This window comes from Micromys minutus, assembly GCF_963924665.1.
Source record: "Micromys minutus genome assembly, chromosome: 16".
NCBI classification, from domain to species: Eukaryota; Metazoa; Chordata; class Mammalia; order Rodentia; family Muridae; genus Micromys; species Micromys minutus.
This window is the reverse complement of record NC_137985.1, coordinates 11,560,950-11,583,515: the sequence shown is the minus strand read 5'-3', so window position 1 is coordinate 11,583,515 and position 22,566 is coordinate 11,560,950. Positions and strand designations below refer to the sequence as shown.

Below are 22,566 nucleotides of genomic sequence, written 5' to 3'. Positions count from 1 at the left end.
ATGTTAACATAAACTTTGTGTTTAAAAATCTCCAAGTATTTTGTGAGTTTCTCATAACCTGTGTGAGCTGTGTCTCAAATCAGCCACTCCTGCTGTTTCTTTAAAAATCACCTAAGAACATCTTACAATACAGATCCATTGACCACACCAGACCCTGTCCTTGAAGTTCACCGATCACTCAGGAGTCCTTAGCACGTGGGGCTCTTGGGGTGTTTGGGACATGAAGCCTCTGTAGCCATCTTTTTCCTCACCTGGGTCAACATGAACAGGTTAAGAACTTCCTCAAAAAAACAGGAAACCAAAAGTCGTACCATAATACCATTTCTGTTTTCCCTGGTAATGGTCACTGTCTTTGGCTATATAGAAACTTCCATAGAGCTGACTGCATTCCACTTGAAATGCGACAAGTTGAGATATAAAGGAGATATGTATGCCAAGTGTGATGCCTGTAATCCTAGGACTATGGAGTTGAAGACAGGAAGATCAAGAGTTCAAGTTCAGCCTGATCTGCATGAGTTCCAGGCCATCTGGGGCTACGTAGGAAGAGCCTTGTCTCAAAGTCAAAGGAAAGAAAATGTATTCATGCTATGGATTATGTTTTGCAAGGGGAAGAGAGTGAAATTTTTAATAGGGAGAGACATGAAGTAATGTGATGGCAAGGTCATGAGTCTGTGGGGTCCGTGGGCTGGGGTGTAGCCCAGTGGGAGAATGCTTGCCTAGCATGCATGAGTGCTCAGATTCAAGCTCCAGAATTAGAGAGAAAGGGGTAGGTGGATATGATTGTTGGAATGTGTACTGTAATGTATAGACATGTTTATATGTATGTGTGTCTAGAAAGATCCTGTGCCCTCTGAGAAGTGAGGATGGAGAGAGAGTATGAGCTTTCGCTGTGTTGGGTACTTGTGTATCTTTTGACTTTTTAAGAACCATTACTTTTGCAATTAGAGATTCTTGAAAGGCAAGAGACATCGTGACCCCAGACGCCCTTACAGATTGGCAGCTGAGATGGTGGTCACATGCATAAGCACACATGGACACATCCCTCTTCTGAGTGAGACTTGGTGTGGTTGTGGAAACAGTAGTTTCTTAGTTAACTCTAGCGGTGTCTGATGTCAGGGAAGCACATAATAATCCAGTTCTGATACATAACAGCTGGAGGAAGCAGCCTTGTCTGCTCTGGTACCACTCAAGGTAGCTGCATCTGAGATGTGTTCCTCAAGGCCTTCTGTGGTGCTTTGGCTCCCATGGGCCCAAAGGGAGTGGCACTGTTAGGAGGTGTGGCCTTGCTAGAGGGAGTGTGTCACTGTGGGGGTGGGCCTTGAGGTCTCAAATGTCATTTGCCCATGGTTACATTCTTCAGCCATTAGAGTGGTGTCCTTGTCTACATTCTTGTACTGGCCAAGACATCCTGGCAACCTTACCTCACTGTATATGTTCCTCCCTGTGGTGTTTCTGGTTATGCCTGAGATTGTCTCAGGCAGTTACTGTCATTGTGGGCCTCAAGCGACGGGTTTATTTCAGTTCTTCAAGACCAGAAAACTTATATGAGCACAACATACACCTCTTAGGTTCTCAGCTCATGCTCTCTGAGAAGACCCAGTTGACAGAGCCAGGTATGCCCACTGACGTATGTGGCCTGGCAGTCTCCTAGCCTCCACCCTTTCCAGAGGGAGCAATGACTAGAATTACAGTTAAAATTCTGGAAGTAGGAGCTGGAGAGACGGCTCAGTGGTTAAGAGCACTGACTCCTCTTCCAGAGGTCCTGAGTTCAATTCCCAGCAACCACATGGTGGCTCACAACCATCTGTAATGGGATCTGATGCCTTCTTCTGGTGTGTCTGAGGACAGCTAGAATGTACTCATATACATAAAAAAGATTTTTTTAAGTACCTGTGATTTAAAAAAAAATTCTGGAAGCACACATTTTAAAATGGTCTTCTGTCTATGACACAGCAGTTTGTTGCACCTTGGTTTGTTGTTGGGACCTAACGAGGAGAGGAAGCCAGTGTTTTTAATCTCTCCAAGAAAAGGGATTTTTGCAATAATTCCTTACCTGCCACATGGGAAGAAAAAAAGATAAGGGCACACATGAATCCGCAGCCAACCCTGCACACAGCCACTGGCCTCAGCTTCCATCATGGTTGGAGTGGAGACAACATTGAGCTGGTGTGCTGCTGTGTATCAGAAGGGCGTGGATGTCTGCAGCTGGAGCTTGGCAAATTGTAACTGGGAAGAAGACCGGCCATTTGAGGTCAGCCTAACAGTCTGAGTGTCTGGAAAGTCAAGGCCGGCAGAGACCCAACCCTCAATCTCATCCGGAGCCCTGATAGCCTAGGTCACTGAAAAAGCCTGCTTAGATTGATTTCTTATAATTTTATTTCACGTGTATGGATGTTTTGCCTTCACATACATGTTTGCACTGTGTGCATGCAGTGCCCATTGGGGCCAGAAGAGGGAGCCATTCCCTGGACTGGAGTTATACAAGGTTATGAGCTGCAGTGTGGGTGCATGGAATTGAATCAGGGTCCTCTGCAAGAACAGCAAGTACTCTTAGGTGCTGAGCCTTCTCTCTAGCCCCATCCCAGGGTGCTTTAACCTTTGCTATACAATATTGCACTTTCTCAACTAATTTTCCAGATCCTTCAAGGATTCACATGCTTTTCTTAATCCCCGATGCCATATGAGGTAGGTGCACACCACACACGCCTCTGCCCGGGCTGACTGGAGACCTGGGGTGAAGCTGGATGAAGCCTTACGGGCTTTACTGCTGTACTGCCCACCCAGCTACCCCTGCTCAACGTAAGCCATGGTTTCTCATAGTAACCCAAGTTTACGCTACTCAGTTTTGTATGAGGGAAGATGAGATCAATGTCTTCTGCTCCCTGTGCCCAAAGCTGGTGGCTTCATGCACTCAGCTGCTCACCATGAGCTACAGTTCACTCCACATCATCAGACTGTCCCAGAGCCTCAGGCTTGCTCACATTGGTGGGATGGGGAGGAGGAGGGCGCCACAGCGTGCACATCAGACAGGAGCGGGAGACACAGGAAGCTCCAGCGCTGGCTGCACATCACCCCCTCTGCAGACGCCCTGGCTCTGGGGACAGGAACTCCTGCAACAGGCCAGTGTAGGATTGCTGTACTACAGGTGTAGCTGGTGCCTGCCTGTGTTAAGGGTCAGCGTGACCCTGAAGCTGCAACCAAGGAACGTTCCTGGTTGAAAGCCTCAGCCAGACGTCTCTTTGAACTACAGGCAAAAGTACATAAGCCACCACGTCCAGTTCACAGCCAGCTGCCTTCTCCAGCTGTGTCATCAGGAAAGGGGTGAGGAGGCTGCTTCGACGATTGGCTTGTTCCTTCGACTGGAAAATACTGTTTTGCTCTTGAGGTAGCAGTGTCATTGGGTACAGTCTTGGCTAACACTCAACATCTTTCATCTCGATCTCCTCGGTGGTGCTTTCTGCAAAGCAAGAGGCAAGTCAAAGGCAATGCCTTTTGGTTAAATGAACAATCTAAAGACCTGAATTCAGAAGCTCAGAACTCATGTAAGAATTCAGGGGCACACATCTGTGTGTCCAGTGCTCAGGGTGTGGATGGAAACAGGCAGATTCCAGGGATTATTGGCCAGTCAGTCTAACCAATCAGTGATCTCCAGGTCAACGAAAAATTCTGCTTCAAAAAAAAATCAGAGGTGGAGTGTGCTTGAGGAAGCCACCTAATATTGACCTCAGACTTACACACACATGTACGCACACACACACACACACACACACACACTCAACAAGAGGACGAGAATCTGCCACACAGTGGCTTCTTAGTGTGAATGGGGTAACAGGAGCCACCTCTGGCCTCAGAAGCCTGAAGGGATGACCACCCGGCCCAGAGCGTTACCTTTGAGTTTGTAGCCCCTCTTCCTTTGGAATTTATATGCACACTGATTGCACACCCACATGAGGCTGATTAGCACCACAGCCACAGCAGCAAGCAGAGCAAAGAAGACAGCAACGAAGTGGAGGTCTTCATATCGGATCTCTGGGGTGGGACAGGAGGGAAGGCAAGGTCTCTCTTAGTACTACAATGTCGCCCACCTGGGCCTGTACCTCGGGGAGCCCTGGGGCTCTCTTACCAGACACATGCAGCAAGATGGTGCCGGACTGGCTGCTCCCCGGATGCTCTGTGACAGTGATGATGTAGTAGCCAGAATCCCTCACACCGACACTGAAAAGCTGGATGGAGCCATTGTCAAAGGTGCAGACTCTGTCTCTGTGGCTTTGGGAGACATTGGCTGGGGTCCCTGGTTTCCACTCCACAATCCTCTGCACGCCCCAGTGAGTTGTGTACTTCCACTCAATCGTGGGCAGGCCGTGGCAGATATAGTCCACTGACAGCAGGATATCTTCTTGGACAGTGGCATTGATGGCTGACTGTGGAATGTAGAGTGACACACCCTGACCTGTGGGGCACACAGCAGTTTCTCCGTGAGCATGTACTGAGCACCTAGAGTGATCACACCCAGCTCCCAGCTCTGCTCTATTCTCAGCGAGGTGAGGAACACCAGTGACCAATAAACAGACAGCCTGGCGTTAGGTGGTGAGAAGTGCACTGACAACAGCAAGAATAACTGAGTGGTGGAGGGCGGTGGATACGCAATGGTTTGGGAAGACTTCTCTGAGGAAATCACATTTGAGCTCAGACCCCATGGACAAGCAAGAAGTCCCTGTGAAGGAAAATACGAGGTAGACATTTTTGGCAGAGGCGTATGTCCCGAGGGCAGGTAGGGTGTGTTTGAGGGTGGCCAGGACTGGAAGGCAAGGAACACTGGGCAGGGCTTAGGATGAAAAGCTAAAGAACCGGGTGGGAGTCCAGACTGGCATTGTGGGAACTGCAGGGTACCTTAAGCCCAGCCATGAAGACCAGCCTGAGTGCTAATGGGTAAGAGTGGAAACCAGGGTGCCGGTGGTCGTTGAAAGAGAGATGGAATTGAAAAGGACAGGGTGATTTAGGACGTGCCTTAGAAAGTACCTGGCTCTGAGCACAGTGAGTATCTAGGTGTGGCTGTGGGGTTGGATAAAGCAGATCTCTGCTGAGTGTGTAAGGAGATAGTGCCTTAGTTGAACAGGTACATTTCACAAGTACTAACTAGGTACCGTGTTGCATAGTGCACACCATGCACCAGGCCCCATGCTATTAGTCTCCCAGAGTCTATAGCCAGTTAATCCATGGTGAGCTTCAGGCTCATCATGACTAAAAAGCCTGCTCAGGGTCACTGCAGGACTGAGGTTTACACATGGGCGGTTGACTTCAACGCTCAAACATTTATACATGGCTCTACTAGGGGGCCAGTGGCTGGCAGTTGAGGGGACAGAGTGACAGCTGCCTCCTACATGCAGGGAGGCTAGAGATGGGAGAGGAGCGAATGGGACAGGAGGCAAGCCTGGTGTGCTGCCTAGTTTGGCATCAACTTGACACAGTTTCAGTCATTTGGGAAGAGTGAACCTCAGTTGAGGAATCCCCCCATCGTATTAGACTGTAGTGCATTTTCTTACTGACTGATGTGGGAGGGCCCAGCCCACGGTGGGTTCTAGAGTTCAGAAGCTTGCTGGTAAGCAGGGTTCCCCATGACTTAGCTCCTGCCTCTAGGTTCCTGCCTTGGGTACCTGCCCTGACTTCCTTCGAAGACAGACTGTGATGTGGATAAGTGTGTGAAATAAGCCCCTTCCTTCCTAAGGTGCTTGTCACGGTGTTTCATCTCCGCAGCAGAAATCCTGAGACCCTTGGCTCCCACCTTTCTTTTCTGTTTAACTCTCATCTTCTGGGGCCCGGCTGACCCGGATCCACACTGTCGGTTGTAGGTAACCCAACACATAATGTTTCCAGACCCTTTCTGTTGTCCTCTCCCAATCCCTGGGGTGGCTGGGTAACTAAAACACTGCAGGGATCTCATGCTTTACACGAATGGGTAGCAGGCCACTGAGATGGTTCAGTTGTTTAAGGAACTTGTTAGTAGCCTGATGGTCTGAGCCCAGACTCTGAGAACCACATGGTGGGAGAGAAGTGATTCCTTCAGGTTGTTCATTGAGCATGTGCACCTTTTCCATACAGAATAATAAACAGTTTTTAAAAAACCCTTGAAATGGTAATAATGACTTTCTAGAGTGATTCTGCCAAGTGCATACACTCTCTCCCTCTAACGTTATCATGCAAGAATGAATATGTCTGATTTCTGCCACCGTGTCCTGTCAGTTCCTAAAACCCTGGGCTCTCCCAAGTGATGGGCGTCATGGGGAACCTCTTTGGACACGCGACACAACTGGTGGCCAGCGACTCCAAGATCGCTTCAGGAATGGGACTGGTCACCAGGAAAGGTGAGGGGTGGCTGGAATGCTAGAGCTTGGAGCACCTCTTCCAGCCTCCAGGGAGGTGAGGAGGCTGAGAGGTAAGCTGCTCCCCTTGGTCTGTGAGCAGTCATCCATGCCCACATGGAGAATCACTTGCAAACCCCTAAGGGACAGTGTTCTGAGTGTTCTGGAGAGCTAAACACAGAGATGCTCGCAGGGCAACTCACCCAGGAAGGGTAAAAAGGTCTGAAGCCCTCCCTTACCCCCCTTTCCTCTGTCTGTCTTCCTCTGGTGCCCACCTCAGTCTGTGTAAGCTCCTCACGAATGGGTACACATAAGGAAAGTGTTTCTATATGTTTTATGAGCTGCCCTAGCAGATTCGTTTTACACAAAGAGTGTAAACATGGGGGACAAGCTGGGACTTTTTAAAAACAGATTTATTTGTCTTTGCTTTGTATGTGTATGCCGTCTGCACACATGTCTATGCACACATGGTACTGTAGAAGCCACCAAAGGGTGTCAGCTCCCTTGAAACTGGAAGTACAGATGTGAGCTGCTTCCTGACAGCCGACTGACTCTCTGACTCCACAAAAGCAGCAAGTGCCCTTAACAGATGCAGTCTACAGCCCCACATTGGCATCCGAAGAGCAGAGCAGTCTCGGGGACTGAACCGTAACATAGTACATTACGGGCACCCCAAAACCTGGCCAGGGAGCAGATGTTCTCAGACCGTCATCCACTCCTAAGATTTAGCTTTGGAATAACACCATTTTCTTAGTCCATGTTACTGTATGTACAGCACGTGCAATGCGTGCTATGGTAGAGGTCAGGAGACAACTTGTGGGAGTGGGTTCTCCCCTTCCGCCATGAGTCCTGAGGAGCAAACGAACTGTCAGCATTGGGGATAAGCACCTCCATTCACTGAGCCATCTGGCCCCATGGGTAATATACTTCCTAGTGTCCAGTGTATCTCCAAAGTTCCACATCTGCTCACAGAATTGTTACCACGTGGAATCCACTCTCTGCATCTGGTCCTTATGATTTGATATCCTCTTTAATTCAGCAAAGCTTCTCCCCCTTAGAAATGGTGTGAGACTTTCATGACAATATTTTAAAACATTTTACTCAAGATTTGCTTGGAAACAAGGTAAAACCACTGTAAAAGCGAAGTCCTCATTTTGCACCAACCCAGAAGACACACATTAGACGTCTGTCGGGTGGCTGGGGGAGTTAAGTTGGACAGGGCACCTGGCTCTGACTGGCAGATCACCCTTTTCTCTAGAGACCACATGGCCACCCTGTTGGAGGTTTGGGTATTCACAGCCCCACATCACCTCTGTTAACTACTTCTCAGTTGGATACAGCTGTAAACCCATGATATATTAAATTCTACCTTTCTTCTAAATTTATTGGCTGGTAATGTTTTGCTAAGAAAAAATTAAAGCAATTTCTCAAAAAAAAAAAAAAAAAAAAAAAAAAACAAAAACAAAAAAAAAAACAAAAACAAAAAAAAACCAAATCCTGTCTCAAACAAGATAGAAGAGTCTGACCACACACACAGTGTGGTGCGCATGCTCCCCAGCCCAGTGCAAAAAGAAAGCTATTTCCCAAGATGAGGAGAGTGGGGTCTATAATCCCAGAATTCAGCAAAGTGAAGCAAAAGTATGGGAAGCGTCGGGCCAGCCTCAGCTACAGCACAAGTCCCGGGCTGCTCAGAGCCCTGTCTGAAAGCCAAGAGAGATGAGTGTGTTCTTAGTGTGTCTACAGACATGTGGATTTAGTTCCTCGAACTGACCCTGTCATACTCTGTTATCACATAAAATGTGCTACTTCTTAGATTACATTTGGCCCAAATGGGAGCTTCTTCTGGTCTGTTAAGTGTTCTTTAAGTTGACCTTTCAGCGCTTTTTGAACTGATTACATTTTAACAAGGACCCTCATGTTTCAAAGCCAAAGAATAAGAAACATGCATGACTGTGGCACCAAGCCAGACTGGTGAGGAGAGGAGCCCCAAGAGTCAGAGGTGAGCTCTCTGAAATGCAGGATTGAGGAAGCCACCTAGAGCTACTGGGCTTCTTGAATCCCATGATCCACCACTTGTGGTGGCCACATGGCTACCTTTGGGACAGAAGCCTGGCCTGGTGCTGTGCTCAGGGTGATTTCAGCCTCTTCAAGTGTGAAGACCCTTCCTGGCCAACCTCCCTTTCAGATGGGAATTTAAAGAGCTCAGCTCACAGCCTCTGCCAGGACTTTTCCTCAGAGGACCCTGTACTCTGCTGAAAGCTGCCTTGCTAGGTCTCAAGGCTCCTTCACCCCAACCTAGAATAGTGATGCAAACCACAGAAGTTCAGGGTTGGAGCGCTTCAGCTAGCTAGGGACCACTCATGCCTGCTGACCGTTCTCTCTCAGGCCGGTGTGATAGACTTAGTTATCCTTTAACAAAGAACATAGGGCAGAGTTTAGGCTCTTGGAATGAATAAGAAAACTGAGGTCAAATTCCAGGTCAGCCTTGGAGGCCGGACTCCTGAACTCAGCACATCCGGGTGCATGGAGGTGGCTGACCCGTCAGTGTTGAGTCAATGAATGTGTGAGTGGCTGTGTCAGCGTTTCCTCCCAGGAAAGTTGCTGCTTGGTTGTTGGGAAGATTAGGCTCATCTGACACACAGTATGTGGGAGGAAGGGACTGATTTTTCAAGTAAGAATCAACAACCTGCCCATACAGCGGGTCACTGGGGAAGGCGGGGTTTCCTTGCTGCTCTGCCTGGTTTATGACTTTCTTATCTACCATCTCTTTATCTGCATTTCCTGGGCCTCTGATCAGATATGAGCAGTGATTGATGTAAGATTAGCGAGAGCTAATAACACATGTGCACTTTGTGAGGCTCTCAGTGTTTGTTGGGGTTATGGACAGATGGACAGACAAGTGTGCTTGGAGACCATCAGCCTATCAGTAGCCTTGGGGATTCTCATTGGGAGCATCCTAGCACCTGCACAGGGCCTGGCACTGTGCCTGCTGGAGCTTGTGGGCTCTGAAGATGGACAAATCGCTGTGTGCAGGTCCTGCTTGCCAGACTGCTGACAACTTGACGAGACCAAAAATGACATGGGATTAAGCAGCAGCTAAAATCCTGGCCAGTTTCTGCCACCCGGGCAAGACTAGAACTTAGAAGACACCTTTGGATGAAGGCAACCAAATACTGGCCAGCCACTGTAGCTGCCAAGAATCAAGTTAATGGCTGACATGCTCATACCGTTGTCTTCTTGTGAGTGCTCATTGGTATCTGGTTACTAAGAAACTAAAGTTCAGCTCACCCTTCAGAAGACCCCACCATGTTGCTGATTCATGACCTTGGGAAGTCACCCAAACACTCTGGACATAGATAGGCTTTGGTGCAGGCTACCAGGCTGTCCCCTTCCACAAAGCTCAAACTTTGTACTCCAGTAAGAAAAACCACGCTACAATAGCAAACCTTCACTGCCTATGAATAGCATCCGTGGGCACCAGATCCATACCACAGTTCAAGGAAACTAAAGGTGAGAAGTCCAGTGACTCTGGCTGTTATCAGACTGGCAAAGATAAAGAACGTGGATAACGTAAATTGTCAGGGTGTGTGCAGAAGTTATACTCAGCACAGGTGGAAGTCTGTGTGGACAGCCTAGCCCAGCTTCTCTCATCCTTGTGTGTCCTTACTGTGTGACTGTTGATCACCCTTTAGATTGTAGTTTAGCCTGCTTGGTGTATGTTGCACCCCAAGCATCCTGCAGCACACTGGTACATGGATAGGACCTACTGAGCACGGCCTCCCTCACTGGGGTACGCAGCTGGCCTGCAGGTATTCAGCGCAGAATGCAGGACTGGAAAACAATGGCGCTCAGACCCCCATGGCTGAACCTCAGGGCCCAATTTGCCTCTCTTTCTGTGACTGAAGTCAGCAATGAGCCCTATGTGAATGAATACAAGCATGCATGCCCCTGCTCCTAAGTGTGAGGTCCACAGAGGCCAGAATCTTGCTTTCTTACGGCAGCCATACAGGAAATCAAGGCTTTTAAAGGAGATTAAAGCAGAGGTAAATTCCCATCCCACCCTACTCTTTGTTACGGTTGTTGATATAAAAAAACAAGGTTTTTGGGAGCTCTGAGACTTTTCCAAAACACCCCATTCTTAGAATGTGAGGCCCTAAAGACACAGAAATGGTTAAAGTCAGATTCAGAGACTTTCCAGTCATCCCAAGGCTATGAGATCCCGCCTGTACCTGACAAATAAAAACAACGGCCCAGAGTAATTCTCAGAAAAACCACAGAATATACTGACTGATAGCCACCTGGCCCTTTAGAAAGCCAGGGTCCTGATGCATGTCATAATTAACTCATGCCCTAATCACCCAATTCTGAGAAACAAAACAAGGACAAAATTCCTCAAAGTTTTGAAATATATAAACAAGGTTCTGAAAATGTAAAAACAAAGTTTTAGTCAACAAGTTAAGCTATACTGACCAAGCTGAATTAAGACAAAACAAAAATGACTGCTTTAGAAAAAAAGAGACTATCTACTTCTCCCGGTGTTACATTCTCAGAAAAAAACACCAAGAGTCAGCTTGACCCTGCCCAACCACCCAGTTCCTCCATCCTTGGGAATTTTTCTAGGCCAGCCCCTTCCAAGGACAAACACAAGAACTAGATAAGAAAATGACTGAGCCAAGAACAGCCCCTTGAACGGGGCTAGCGAATGCCTAATTTTTTGTCCTAAGATCCACCAATGAGAGTAAGCCAATTATTCTGTTACTGAAATCTGCCAACTGTAAAATATAAAAGATATATGCTTTTTGAGCTGGAGGTTGACTCTCCCTGCGAGGATGAACAACCCCATGTACATGGAATAAAAACCCTTTGTTATTACAGCAGTCAATCGTCTAATTGTGTTCTGTGGGTCACGCTTCTGAGCTAAGACTCCCCAGGGTCTTACAACATTGTGACTTTGGCCAGGTTATGGCTAATCCACAGACTAGGCCTCTGTTCCTCATCAGTGGTGGTTGATGTAATGGCTATAGTCTTCATAGGCCTGGTGTGTCAGGAGGAATCAAAGCAAACTGCAAATGCCAAACCAAGGACTCCATGCTCCAAGAAGTAAAGTGTAAGAGGTAGGCAGGGGAGCAGAAAGTCCTGTAAGGACGCGGTAGGAAGACACTGCGCCATGCACCTCGGACTGCAGCAAACGGGTGGTTGAGTTAGGACTTCATTATACTGCACACCTGACCTGGAACTCACAGAGATCCTCCTGCCTCTACTGTGATTAAAGACATAAACCACCCTGCCCAGCAAAATCCCCCCCCCCCCCCCAGTTTTTAAAACAAAGAAAATAGGCAAACTTCAGGTCCTGACCTTGACAAGGACACTCAGCAGTCTTATAGAAGATGTCAGCTGTGTCCTCTTCTGCCAAGGCATGCCTTACTCACAGGAACAGGAACAGGGCTCGGAGGGAAGGAATCTCCAGCTGGAGCAAAGGGAGGGGCAGAAGGGGCAAATGCCAGCTTTGGAAGATGGGGATTACACTGTGCAGAAGACCTCAGTAGAGGATCTAGCTTGACGTGACAGCAGCCATCTTAGTTACAGTCCCATTCTGCCCATCGGTACACACTGCTACATGCTCGAAGTGGTTTCACACTGTGAAAACTAAGATTGTGTTATTTACTGACAAAACCTGTTTCTAGTTGTGATATGGCTCAGCCCTTAGTATACACCTTTAATCCCAAACAGTTAGTTTGTAGAAGGAAGCAGTCATGTTTGAAAGTGACATCTAACTGAGGGGCAGACAAAGTGACGAGTGAGAGAAAGATTTGTCAGAATAGGATGTGCCCGAGTCTCATGAGAAGAGAGAGGAAAAGGAAGCTACTTAAGAGAGCAGTGCAGAGAGAAAGAAAGAGAGAGAGAGAGAAAGAGAGAGAGAGAGAAAGAGAGAGAGAGAGAGACAGAGAGACAGAGAGGAAGAAAGAAAGAAAGAAAGGAAGGAAGGAAGCGAGTTTTCTAGGCAATTTCACTAGGCTTCTCCCAGGGACCTAGCAATGGCTTACATCACCACCTGCCACTACCACCAGGTGTGAGCTGCATATAAAAGGATTTCCCACCACCCCAGCTCTCTCTCTCCTTCTCTCTGTTCCCACATTTTTTCCCTTTCTGTTCTGTGCATTATAACTCCCCCACCCTCCCCCACCTTCTCTACTCTCATGGCTCTGCTCCCATCTGTTTGCCTTTACCCCTTCTCCAGGTCCTCATGCCTCTCCCTTCCCCCAACAAAGTCCCTTTATAACAGATCTGTTGCATGACATAAGTATTCAGGGGCATACCTTGGCATAGGCCTGCCAGGTATCCTCTTGCCCCATTATATTTCATAACAGTTTTACTGGGACAGTTGTACAGAGATGGGGTACAGACAGAAAGTAAGTTATACACAGGTGAAGAAGACAGAACTACCCAAACAATGAGGAGCCAGAAAATTAAAATAAATTGCCAGAATTAGTTTGAGCCAAGCAGAACAATTCAGGAGAAGCCGAGAGAAGCCAGATTGAATTGGTCAGCTTGGAGAGAAGTTTGAGCACGGACAGCTGAGTTGAATTAGCCAGTCAGAGATCAGGAAGAACTAGAAAGGGTGAGCTTGTTCAGTCGCAAGTCTCAGAGGCTGGAGACATTCTAGGCCTAGGTTAGTAGTAAGCCTCCAAGGTGACAATTCGAGTGCATAAAAGATATTTTTACTGCCCCTACAGAAGGAAGAAAGCTATTCCAACAGCTACACACATCAGACTGCTCCTGACACCTGCGTTATTTATTCCTTGACTGACATTTCAGTTCCATAGTTTGTGTCTCTTCTTTTTTGATAAAGCCCATATATTCCAATTTGCCTTTGGTTCCCTGTCTCCTCCCACCCCTGCTTGTTTGAGACAGGCTGTCATGTGGTCCAGGTTGTCCTTGAATACACGATATAGCTTTGAGCTCCTTATCCTTCTGTCCTTCAAATCACTATATGGCCTTGAACTCTGTATCCTCCTGCTTCTATCTCTGAACTGCAGAGATTATAGTCAAACCCCACATGTCCGATTTAGACTTCTGGAAGCGGAACCTGTGGGGGGCAGGTACCCTGACAACTCTGCATCCCAGCCTGTCTTTGTCTAGCTTACTAAACCCTACATCCCATCTGTGGGTTCACAGGTCCCACTATCTTGCAGTTTGGTGCTTTTAGCTTGGTCTTTAGGCTCCTTCCCACTTGGGCACTTAGTTCCTATATACTGCGTTTTGCTGAAGTATCCAGCTGTTCTGGCTGATGCATCCTAGTGGGGTAACTTCACAAATTCCTTCACATCTGTAATTAAGGATCTTATGACCTGTCAGCCAGTAAATAAAGAAAACCACCTTGTCAGGAAGAAAACTGGACCACCAGGAGCTATTAATTCCAGGGGCACAGGGCCTCCTTTGCCTTTCATCCAGGACTGCCCTGATTCCATCTACAACATGTGATATGGGTGTTAATTAAGTTCATTCTCTGGTGGATTACAAAAAGTATGTCCCTATACTCATCAGAAGTAGTTTGAAGATGTGAAGCAGTGTGTGTCTCCAGACTGCTGCTGTGAGTCACAGGCTACACTGGAAAATCTTTTCAAGACTTGTGCCCTGCCCAGAGTCCAACCCTTATCTGCCTGTTAAACTTTTAAATGGTGTTCCCCCAGAGAAATGATGATGTCCTAACCTGTCTTAGTTTGTGATCTTTAGAGACTGTATTTACAGAGGCCGTCAAATCAAAATGAGGTCATCTGATTAGGCTCAACTGGTCTGGACACAATTGACCTGGTGTCTTTATAAAAAGAGAGATTTGGATCCAGAGAGACAGCATCAGGCGCAGGCAGGTAGAGGAAGAGGGACGGCGGCATGTGCCCAGGCTGACGAACACCAGGATCGCCAGTAACCAACAGAAGCCGGGAGAGGCCTAGCTGGAGCAGAGCTCCCCACAACCCGCCCACACCTCAACTTTGAGCTCCACCCAGAATGACTTGTGTAAGTGGTCCAGCCATGGGAGGTGGGCGGGAGGCCGAATGGCTTGCCTCCCTGGCTTTTGTCTCCAGGAGTCCTGAGGTCGTTTCCCAGTGCAAATCACCTTGATTCTGGAAGGCCTCGATGCTAGGTCCAACTTTCTTTTCCACCTCTGTCTCCCATGATTCCTCTGCACCCTCAACTCCAACCATCCCAAACTATAGGCTGGTCTCCAGTGGGCCTTATCTCCTGAACACAGCTCAACTCACCCACTCCCTGGTCTCAGGGCCATTTTCTCTCTGCAAGGACTGTCTTAAGTGTGACCTGCTTTGTTTCCAGGCTAGTTCAAAGGGGCTGCTGAACTGACTTGAACTTTAACCGCTTTATATCAGGAGTTGTTACCTTACAGATCAGACCACACCTGCTGACAGGAAATGTCTGCAAACTATAGCCCTTTCCTCTGACACCCGGGAACCAAAGGCGACCCAGTCACATGCACGTACTGTGGGGCTACTTATCAACCATTATGTATGGGACTGCCTCACCCCCAGGCCCCCAAACCTGTAATTCTGACAGCTTTGTCCAATTTGAAATTGAAGTCTCTCAGGTTTCAAATGCCTGGCACTCTATATGTGACATTTAATAACTCCCCTAATATGCCTTACACCCTGAAGGAGAATTTCTCTCTTCAGCTCAAGCTTCTATTCTGTGTCTAACTCATCTGACACAAAGGAGGAAAATTCTAGCTCAAGAACACTCTGAAATCTAATCACAAAGAACGTCCAAGGGTGGATGAAGGGGATAGCAAAGGGGATGATGGGGTTCTGCTTCCGGGCCTTGGCTTGAGTCTAGGGCACAGGTCTTCTGAGCATTAGCTTAGCTGTACAGGAGGGCAAAGCTTCCTGTTAGGTCCTGGCACCAGCGTTCTGTGTCCAGGATTACATCTCTCTCCTTCTCTAGCACTAGGGTTTATCCCAACCACTTCCACCCAAGATCCACAACTTTCCCAAGCTCTATTTTCTTAACTGGCAGCGTGTTGAGCAGAAGGGGAAGTGGACTTGGCTCCCCCAGAAACCAGCACCAAGGAGTGGACATAAGGGCATTGCTGTTTAATGACAGCACACGCACTCTGGGAGAGCCTAGCTGACAAGTGACTTTCCTGTATGAGAGTCTGCTGGGCTGGGAAAGTTCCATGCGGTCCTGTAGGCAACCGTAGACTGACACACCAGAGCAGAGTCTAGTATAGCTAAAGAATGGTCTCCCATGGTTACTGCTGCTCAAGCCTTCTCTGCCCACCTACAGCCTTCAAGGCTTCATTAAAACAACCCTTCTCCCTCCAAACTGAGCCCCAATCTCAGTGCCCAGTGCTAGTGATTCTTGGGATTAGACCTTTCCAGGAGGTCCCTAAGAACCTCCAGCTCCTGATGGTCAGTGTTCAAGAACTTCCGAAATCAGTGAGACCCAAGCAAAACAGACTTACTTCCTACCCCAAACACCGGAGGGAAGTGGCTGAAACCACGTGACAATTGAGACTCCGAGACACCTGAGTACTTCTTGGCCAGTTCTTCCCCTTGGACCAGGCTGATGGACATTGTCTATGACATTCTCTGCCTGGTCACACTTTAGCTGGAGAAACTCAAAGGCAGAAAGAACCACACGATCTTGTCCCTGCCCTGGTAATGCTGGTTTTACTGGTGTGGGGTAGGGCATGAGCACCTGCCTTTCTTTTAAAAAGCTACTTATTTGCTTTATTGTATTCTGTGTATATGGGTGTTTTGTCTTCTTGTATGTACACACAACTTGTACATATGTATGTATGTGCAACTTGGTGCCCATGGAGGTCAGAAGAGGCTGTTGGATTTCCTTAGAATTGGCGGTGATATGAGCCACCATGTGAGTGCTGGCAACCGAGCCTCTGGAAGAGCAGCGGACCATGTGTCAGTCATTCTCCACCCGCTCTGCTTGTTTGTTTTTGCGCCTGTCTTCGTAAGCAAGTTGCAGGGGAAACACTGCCCTGGCCCTGTGAACTCAGGGCTTACAAGGCTGGGACTGGCACGAAGCCTTGGAGACTTCTCTCTACCACCTGGGGACTTTACACAGAAGAGCTTCTCTAGGTCAGCAAGGGGCAGGCTTGCTGTGGCATTCCTCAGCAGGCTTTGTGCCTATTGCTCCCTGTCTGATCCTTTTTGTCATCTCTGTGTCCCCTGTGTCCAGAGAGCTGACTGATGTCTAGCAGGCTAGGGAATCGGTGAAGAGAAAGTCATTTTGACGCCTTGAACTTAGCAATTCTCTCTCCCCCCTTAGCCGTCTGTGTAAACACAGGCGCATAGTGTGTAACGATGAACCACATGTATATCTCCTGGTGACATCAGAGACACCCTGTAAGATGTTCTCATCACACTGAGATCAGCTGAAAAAGCAAGTCTCAGGATGTATCCACATCTTGGTAGCATGATTATACTTTCCTGCAACTTTTACTTTCCAGGAGGAAAAACATGTCCAGGGCATCTGTGGTTCTTGAGGAGCAGGGTAAGGAGGAGGGTGAGGAGGAGGGTGAGGAGGAAGGTGAGGAGGAGGGTGAGGAAGAAGGTGAGGAGGAGGGTGAGGAGGAAGGTGAGGAGGAGGGTGAGGAGGAAGGCGAGGAGGAGGGTGAGGAGGAAGGTGAGGAGGAAGGTGAGGAGGAGGGTGAGGAGGAGGGTGAGAAGGAGGGTGAGAAGGAAGGTGAGGAGGAAGGTGAGGAAGAAGGTGAGGAGGAGGGTGAGGAGGAGGGTGAGAAGGAGGGTGAGAAGGAAGGTGAGGAGGAGGGTGAGGAAGAAGGTGAGGAGGAGGGTGAGGAGGAGGGTGAGGAGGAGGGTGAAGAGGAGGGTGAGAAGGGAGGTGAGGAGGAGGGTGAGGAGCAGGGTGAGGAGCAGGGTGAGGAGGAGGGTGAGGAGCAGGGTGAGGAGCAGGGTGAGGAGGAGGAGTGAGGAGGAGGGTGAGGAGGAGGGTGAGGAGGAGGGTGAGGAGGAGGGTGAGAAGGAAGGTGAGAAGGAGGGTGAGGAGCAGGATGAGGAGGAGGGTGAGGAGGAGGGTGAGGAGCAGGGTGAAGAGGAAGGTGAGGAGGAGGGTGAGGAGCAGGGTGAGGAGGAGGGTGAGGAGCAGGGTGAGAAGGAAGGTGAGGAGGAGGGTGAGGAGGAGGGTGAGGAGCAGGGTGGAGCAGGGTGAGGAGGGTGAGGAGGAGGGTGAGGAGGAGGGTGAGGAGCAGGGTGAGGAGGAGGAGTGAGGAGGAGGGTGAGGAGGAGGGTGAGGAGGAGGGTGAGGAGGAAGGTGAGGAGGAGGGTGAGGAGGAAGGTGAGGAGGAGGGTGAGGAGGAAGGTGAGGAGGAGGGTGAGGAGGAGGGTGAGGAGGAGGGTGAGGAGCAGGGTGAGGAGGAGGGTGAGGAGGAGTAGGGTCTCTCTTGACTTTAAGGATGTCACCATCTTGCTATCCCAGGATAACAGACAGAAGGTTGATCTTCATCTTTGCTAAGTTTCAATTTACATCTTCCATTTCCGGTTTCCCAAACTCATAACCTTTCTACATAAAAACCACATTTATTTTATCTCAGTAGCCTTGACAATCTGAACCCATCCTGGAATCAACTCTAAAGTTAACCTTGAAGTCTTAGTTAAAAGTCCTCTAAAGCAGATGTGGGTGAGATGCTAGGGATAAGTCATCCTGAAGCGAAGCTCTTTCTGACTGTGCACTGGGAGCTACAGAAGTGACATATGCCAAAATACAGTCACATTACCACCCTGGACAGTCATGTGACCACCCTGGACAGGGGAGACATTATCATTTTATTGGATAAGATGAAGGAGTCCGGGCAATGGCTCCAAGCTCAGTGAGACATGCTGTTAAGACTAGATTCTTAAAAAAAAAAAAAAAAAAAAAAAAGGGCTGGAGAGATGGCTCAGTGGTTAAGAGCACTGACTGCTCTTCCAGAGGTCCTGAGTTCAAATCCCAGCAACCACGTGGTGGCTCACAACCATCTGTAATGGGATCCAATGCCCTCTTCTGGTGTGTTTGAGGACAGCTACAGTGTACTTATAATAAATAAATAAATCTTTAAAAAAAAAAAGACTAGATTCTTCAGTTGGACAGTTTGCTTTTCTTTTTAAGAGTTATTATATATAAGTACACTGCAGCTGTCCACAGACACACCAGAAGGGGGCATTAGATCCCATTACAGATAGTTGTGAGCCACCATGTGGTTGCTGGGATTTGAACTCAGGACCTTTGGAAGAGCAGTCAGTGCTCTAACCACTGAGCCATCTTCTCTAGCCCACAATGGTTTGCCTTTTGACACACGAAGATGACCCCTGACAGTCTTCCAGGTGGCCTGTGGCAATATCAGAGCAGGTGACACTGAAACTATGTCCTCTTCTCTCTCCTTTGTACCAATCCTGACAATCTCTTAATCAGCCCTGGCTACTCTCCTGCTTGGAAGAACATATCTACATTTGCATAGCTCCATGAGTCAGTCAAGCAGGACCTAAGACAGCCACATTCTTTCCTTTTTTGTCCTGGGCCCTTGGGTTCAGATTGGTGATGTTTCTCTTGGGGTGGCTGCTAAGTGTCTATGTTCACACCCATACTTATCAAGGCTGTTAACCACACCCTGGCTGCTCTCTTCCTAACATACCTCTGTTATTATTATTTTATGCTACAGGCAAGTTACAGCCAGATCTTTAAGATCTGACTTGCTTGTTTGTTTAGTTATTCTGCTTTTTTTTTTTTTTTTTTTTTTTTTGAGACATCTCACTACACAGTCTTAGTTGGTCTAGAGCTCATAACAGAGACAAGGCTGGCCTTGAACTCCTGAGTACTCGAATCATATGCACCACCACACCCAGCTCAATTCACTATTTCTTCTTGGATTTGGTATGTGCAACCAGGAGTGACAAAGCCCCTTCTTCAACACTTAGCTTAGAAATCTCAGCTAAACAAGTAACTGCCTCACTATGACTTCTACCATCCTCAAAGCACAAAGGCTTCTTGCCCTGGATCTTTGATACTTTACACAAATTCTCTCTGCACTGTACAAGAACACTCCTTATTTCCCAGTAAGACCTCACCTGAGCCCATGTTTCTAATACACTGAGAACTTTGCCCGCCTCCACCCAGTAACTGGCTCTACAGCGCCATCTACAGCTCTACATGCTTGTGACACTACCTCCGCACTTCTTAGTATTGGGGTTCTCTAGTGTGGGCTGCTGTAAGATTCTACAGAATGGCTCAGCATGGGACGTTTATTTTCCCCTCTCAGTCTTGGAAGGTAGGAAGTACAAGACCCAGGGTATTTAATACAGACTCCCCCATACATCTACAGTCATACTTTAATTTAAAAATAGTTTTTACAAAAAAGGGGGTGGTGGTGCTGGAGATGGCTCAGCAGTCAAGAGCACTGACTGCTCTTCCAAAGGTCCTGAGTTCAGTTCCCAGCAACCACATGGTGGCTCACAACCATGTGTAACGGGATCTGATGCCCTCTTCTGGTGTGTCTGAAGACATCTATAGTGTGCTCACATAAAATAAATCAATCTTTAAAAGAGAAAAGATAATCTCACATTTACTTATTTACGTGTGCACGTGATCATTCCTGTGGGCGTCCGTGGACCATGGACTCTGTGGAGGTCATGAGATACGCTTACAGGAGTCGGTCCTCTCTGACCTCTCACCTTGTGTGTCGCAGGGATGAGAGAAAGTGCCTTTACCTATGTGAGCCCTCTCACTGACAAGAGATTCATGTCTTCCTGACTTGCTAGATTTGCTCACTGTGTCCTCAGAAGAAGAGTTCTCATTTCCTGGTGATAAGGATGCTCGTTTTGCCACAGTGGGGAATAACGCCACATCAGAGGTTTCTACCAATGCATTTGGGGGGATATATTTAGTTCCTGACACCGTTGACAGAGCGAAAAGGGGGGGCACGCTGCAACACAGGCATTTTTGAAATGAAACTCTTTGCTGTTGTTTCTTTTCTCTTACATTTATCGTCTCGTGTGAACAGTGCTGGGTGCCAAGCACAGGGCCTTCTTGTTCATGCTAGAAAAGAGCTGCCATTAAGCTCTACCCCAGCCCTGGTCAGAAGCTTTCGGCAGAAGCTGGGGAGGCCAAGGATGCAGGGAGCTGGTGAGGAGAGGACAGGCCCGTCCCACATTGCCAGGGTTGGCCTGCAGCACAGCCCCAGCCGGGCAGGTTCACCCCAGTCCTCATTTGAGAGGAGCTGCTCCTGGTTCAAAAGGGACTGATCAGAGTGGACAGTGCTGACCTTCCCGAAGCTCGCAGGTGGGCAGGAGACAGTCACCAGGTGACACAAACTTTCAGGCTTACATGTCTGGAACATCCTTTATTCCCTCTGTCACACTGTCATGGTGGTTCTTGTCCAACTGCTAGGACCAGGTAACTGTGGTTTCCTTTATATGGAATGCCCTGGTTTCCTGAGTTCTAAGTGTTCCCAGAAAGTAGCACCTACTCCTCCAAAGCCCACTTCAAAGGAAAAACTATTAACCACAGTGTCCCTTGTGCCTACTGTGGCCTACTTCCTGCAGGGAGAGAAAGGGTCTGGATATTACGTCCCTGGACATCACAGACAGACAGATGTACTAAAAGCAAGAACGTTGAGTAGAAAGTTGTGCCTGAGGCTTGGAAAACAATGGAGAAGTCATTGCCAAGAGTCCCACCTGATGGGCTAACAAGGGGCTAAGTTCAGGCTCCCCCCCCCCCACAGAAGCCATAGCTCTCCCCTCCCCCTCCCCCATCTCAGCCCAGTCTTACTGAGTCTTGCAAAGGCTGTTTGAGCCCTGGCTTCACCACACCCTAGTAGTCAATCAGCCTGCCTTCCTGTGACTCAGTTGCTGCACTTGCAGAACACGGAAAAGTGGCTTGCATTTTATAAGGGCTAAGTGGTCAGGAAGCTTGCGGAGCACAAGAATCCGTGAACAAAGGGGCTGGATGAAGACCAGCATTCTCCACTAGCCCTCTCAACACCAGTCTCAACCCCCTCTCTGGTCCTCTCTAAACATCCATTGGCGGGCCCGTAGGATGAGAGCGGTAATAAGAATGGTCCTTGAACAATAAAGTTGCACTGTAATCTCTCGTGTGTATAGACGATGACAAATGTGTGTCACATTCCTAGTCACCACTCCAGGGCTTCTAGTGCTGGCTCACGGGGGGGGGGGGGGGGGGCACCTTCTCTGGTCTCATGCTCCAGTGAACCCCAGGACCTCTCTTCCTGAGCCCCAGGCTACCTGCAAGTCTGTTGCATATTAAGGGAGGTCCACAGGACCAAGGAAACGCACGGAGGGTCTACCACCAGAGGCTGGCGGTTGAGCGCCCTGGAGTTTGCAGTCTGTTTTTTTCCAGTAAGAAAATAAAAATTGCTGTCCAGGAGGCCAGGGCAGGGCAGGGAGGGAGTTATCTCAAGGACAGCTTCCTGCTTTGATAGCAGCAGCCACAGCGGCCCAGGGCACCAAGGGAACCTTGGCTCGGCCTAGCAGTGCCCCGCCAGCCTGAAGGCGGTGAAAAGAGCCTAGCCGGCACCACCGTGGCTTCCCAACAGCACCATAGGGGTCCTGTTGTTCCCACCCGCCATGTCGCTCCGGTCTCCCAATCCGGTACTTACTCTGCAGACAGCGGACCGCAGCCACCCAGAACGCGAGCAGCCCCAGCGGGATGCCTTGGGTCCTCCCCCCGCACCGCGGTGGCCTCATGAGCGAGCCGCGGGCTGTACTGCCCCGGCATGGGCCTGGGCGGCCGGTCCAACGCTCGCCCTCAGCAGCGCCCCGCAGCGCAGCGCTGCCAGCCTAGCCTCCCAAGCCTTGGCTCTTGCTCTGCTCTAGCTCAGCACGTCTCAGCTCCTGCGGCTGCTCCGCCAGAGGCAGATGAGCAGGTTGTACTCTGGTTCAACCAGTTCCCAGGAGAGAGGGAAGAAAGGAGGAAGGGCCAAGGGAGGGAGGAATGAGAGAAGGAAGGACCATGAATATGAAAAGATAGGGGATAATGGGAAGGCATGTACTTAGAGGCACTAATGGCAAATAATGAGCAATTTCCTGAGGGTCACACCCACTGTATCAACTCGAGGTTCAGTGTAGGGAGGTGACTAGGAGGGAGGGCTAGTGCTAGCTGCTGCCTAAGGACCCAAAGAGACAATTTGAGGGCTTCATGGGCAAGGGGGAGGCTCTTAGGAAAGTGACAG

General features: G+C 48.8%; 1 protein-coding gene across 1 annotated transcript; it reads right to left on the bottom strand.

Annotated features, from left to right (window-relative positions):
* Nucleotides 1-3,413: 3,413 nt before the first annotated feature.
* On the bottom strand, nucleotides 3,414-22,081 carry VSTM5 (V-set and transmembrane domain containing 5; the record flags this gene model as incomplete). Its single annotated transcript, XM_080929948.1, has 4 exons — nucleotides 3,414-3,457; nucleotides 3,889-4,029; nucleotides 4,124-4,450; nucleotides 21,994-22,081. 4 exons carry the CDS (start codon nucleotides 22,079-22,081, stop codon nucleotides 3,414-3,416), a joined length of 600 nt encoding a protein of 199 aa, XP_080786074.1.
* Between the last annotated feature and the right edge of the window lie 485 nt (nucleotides 22,082-22,566).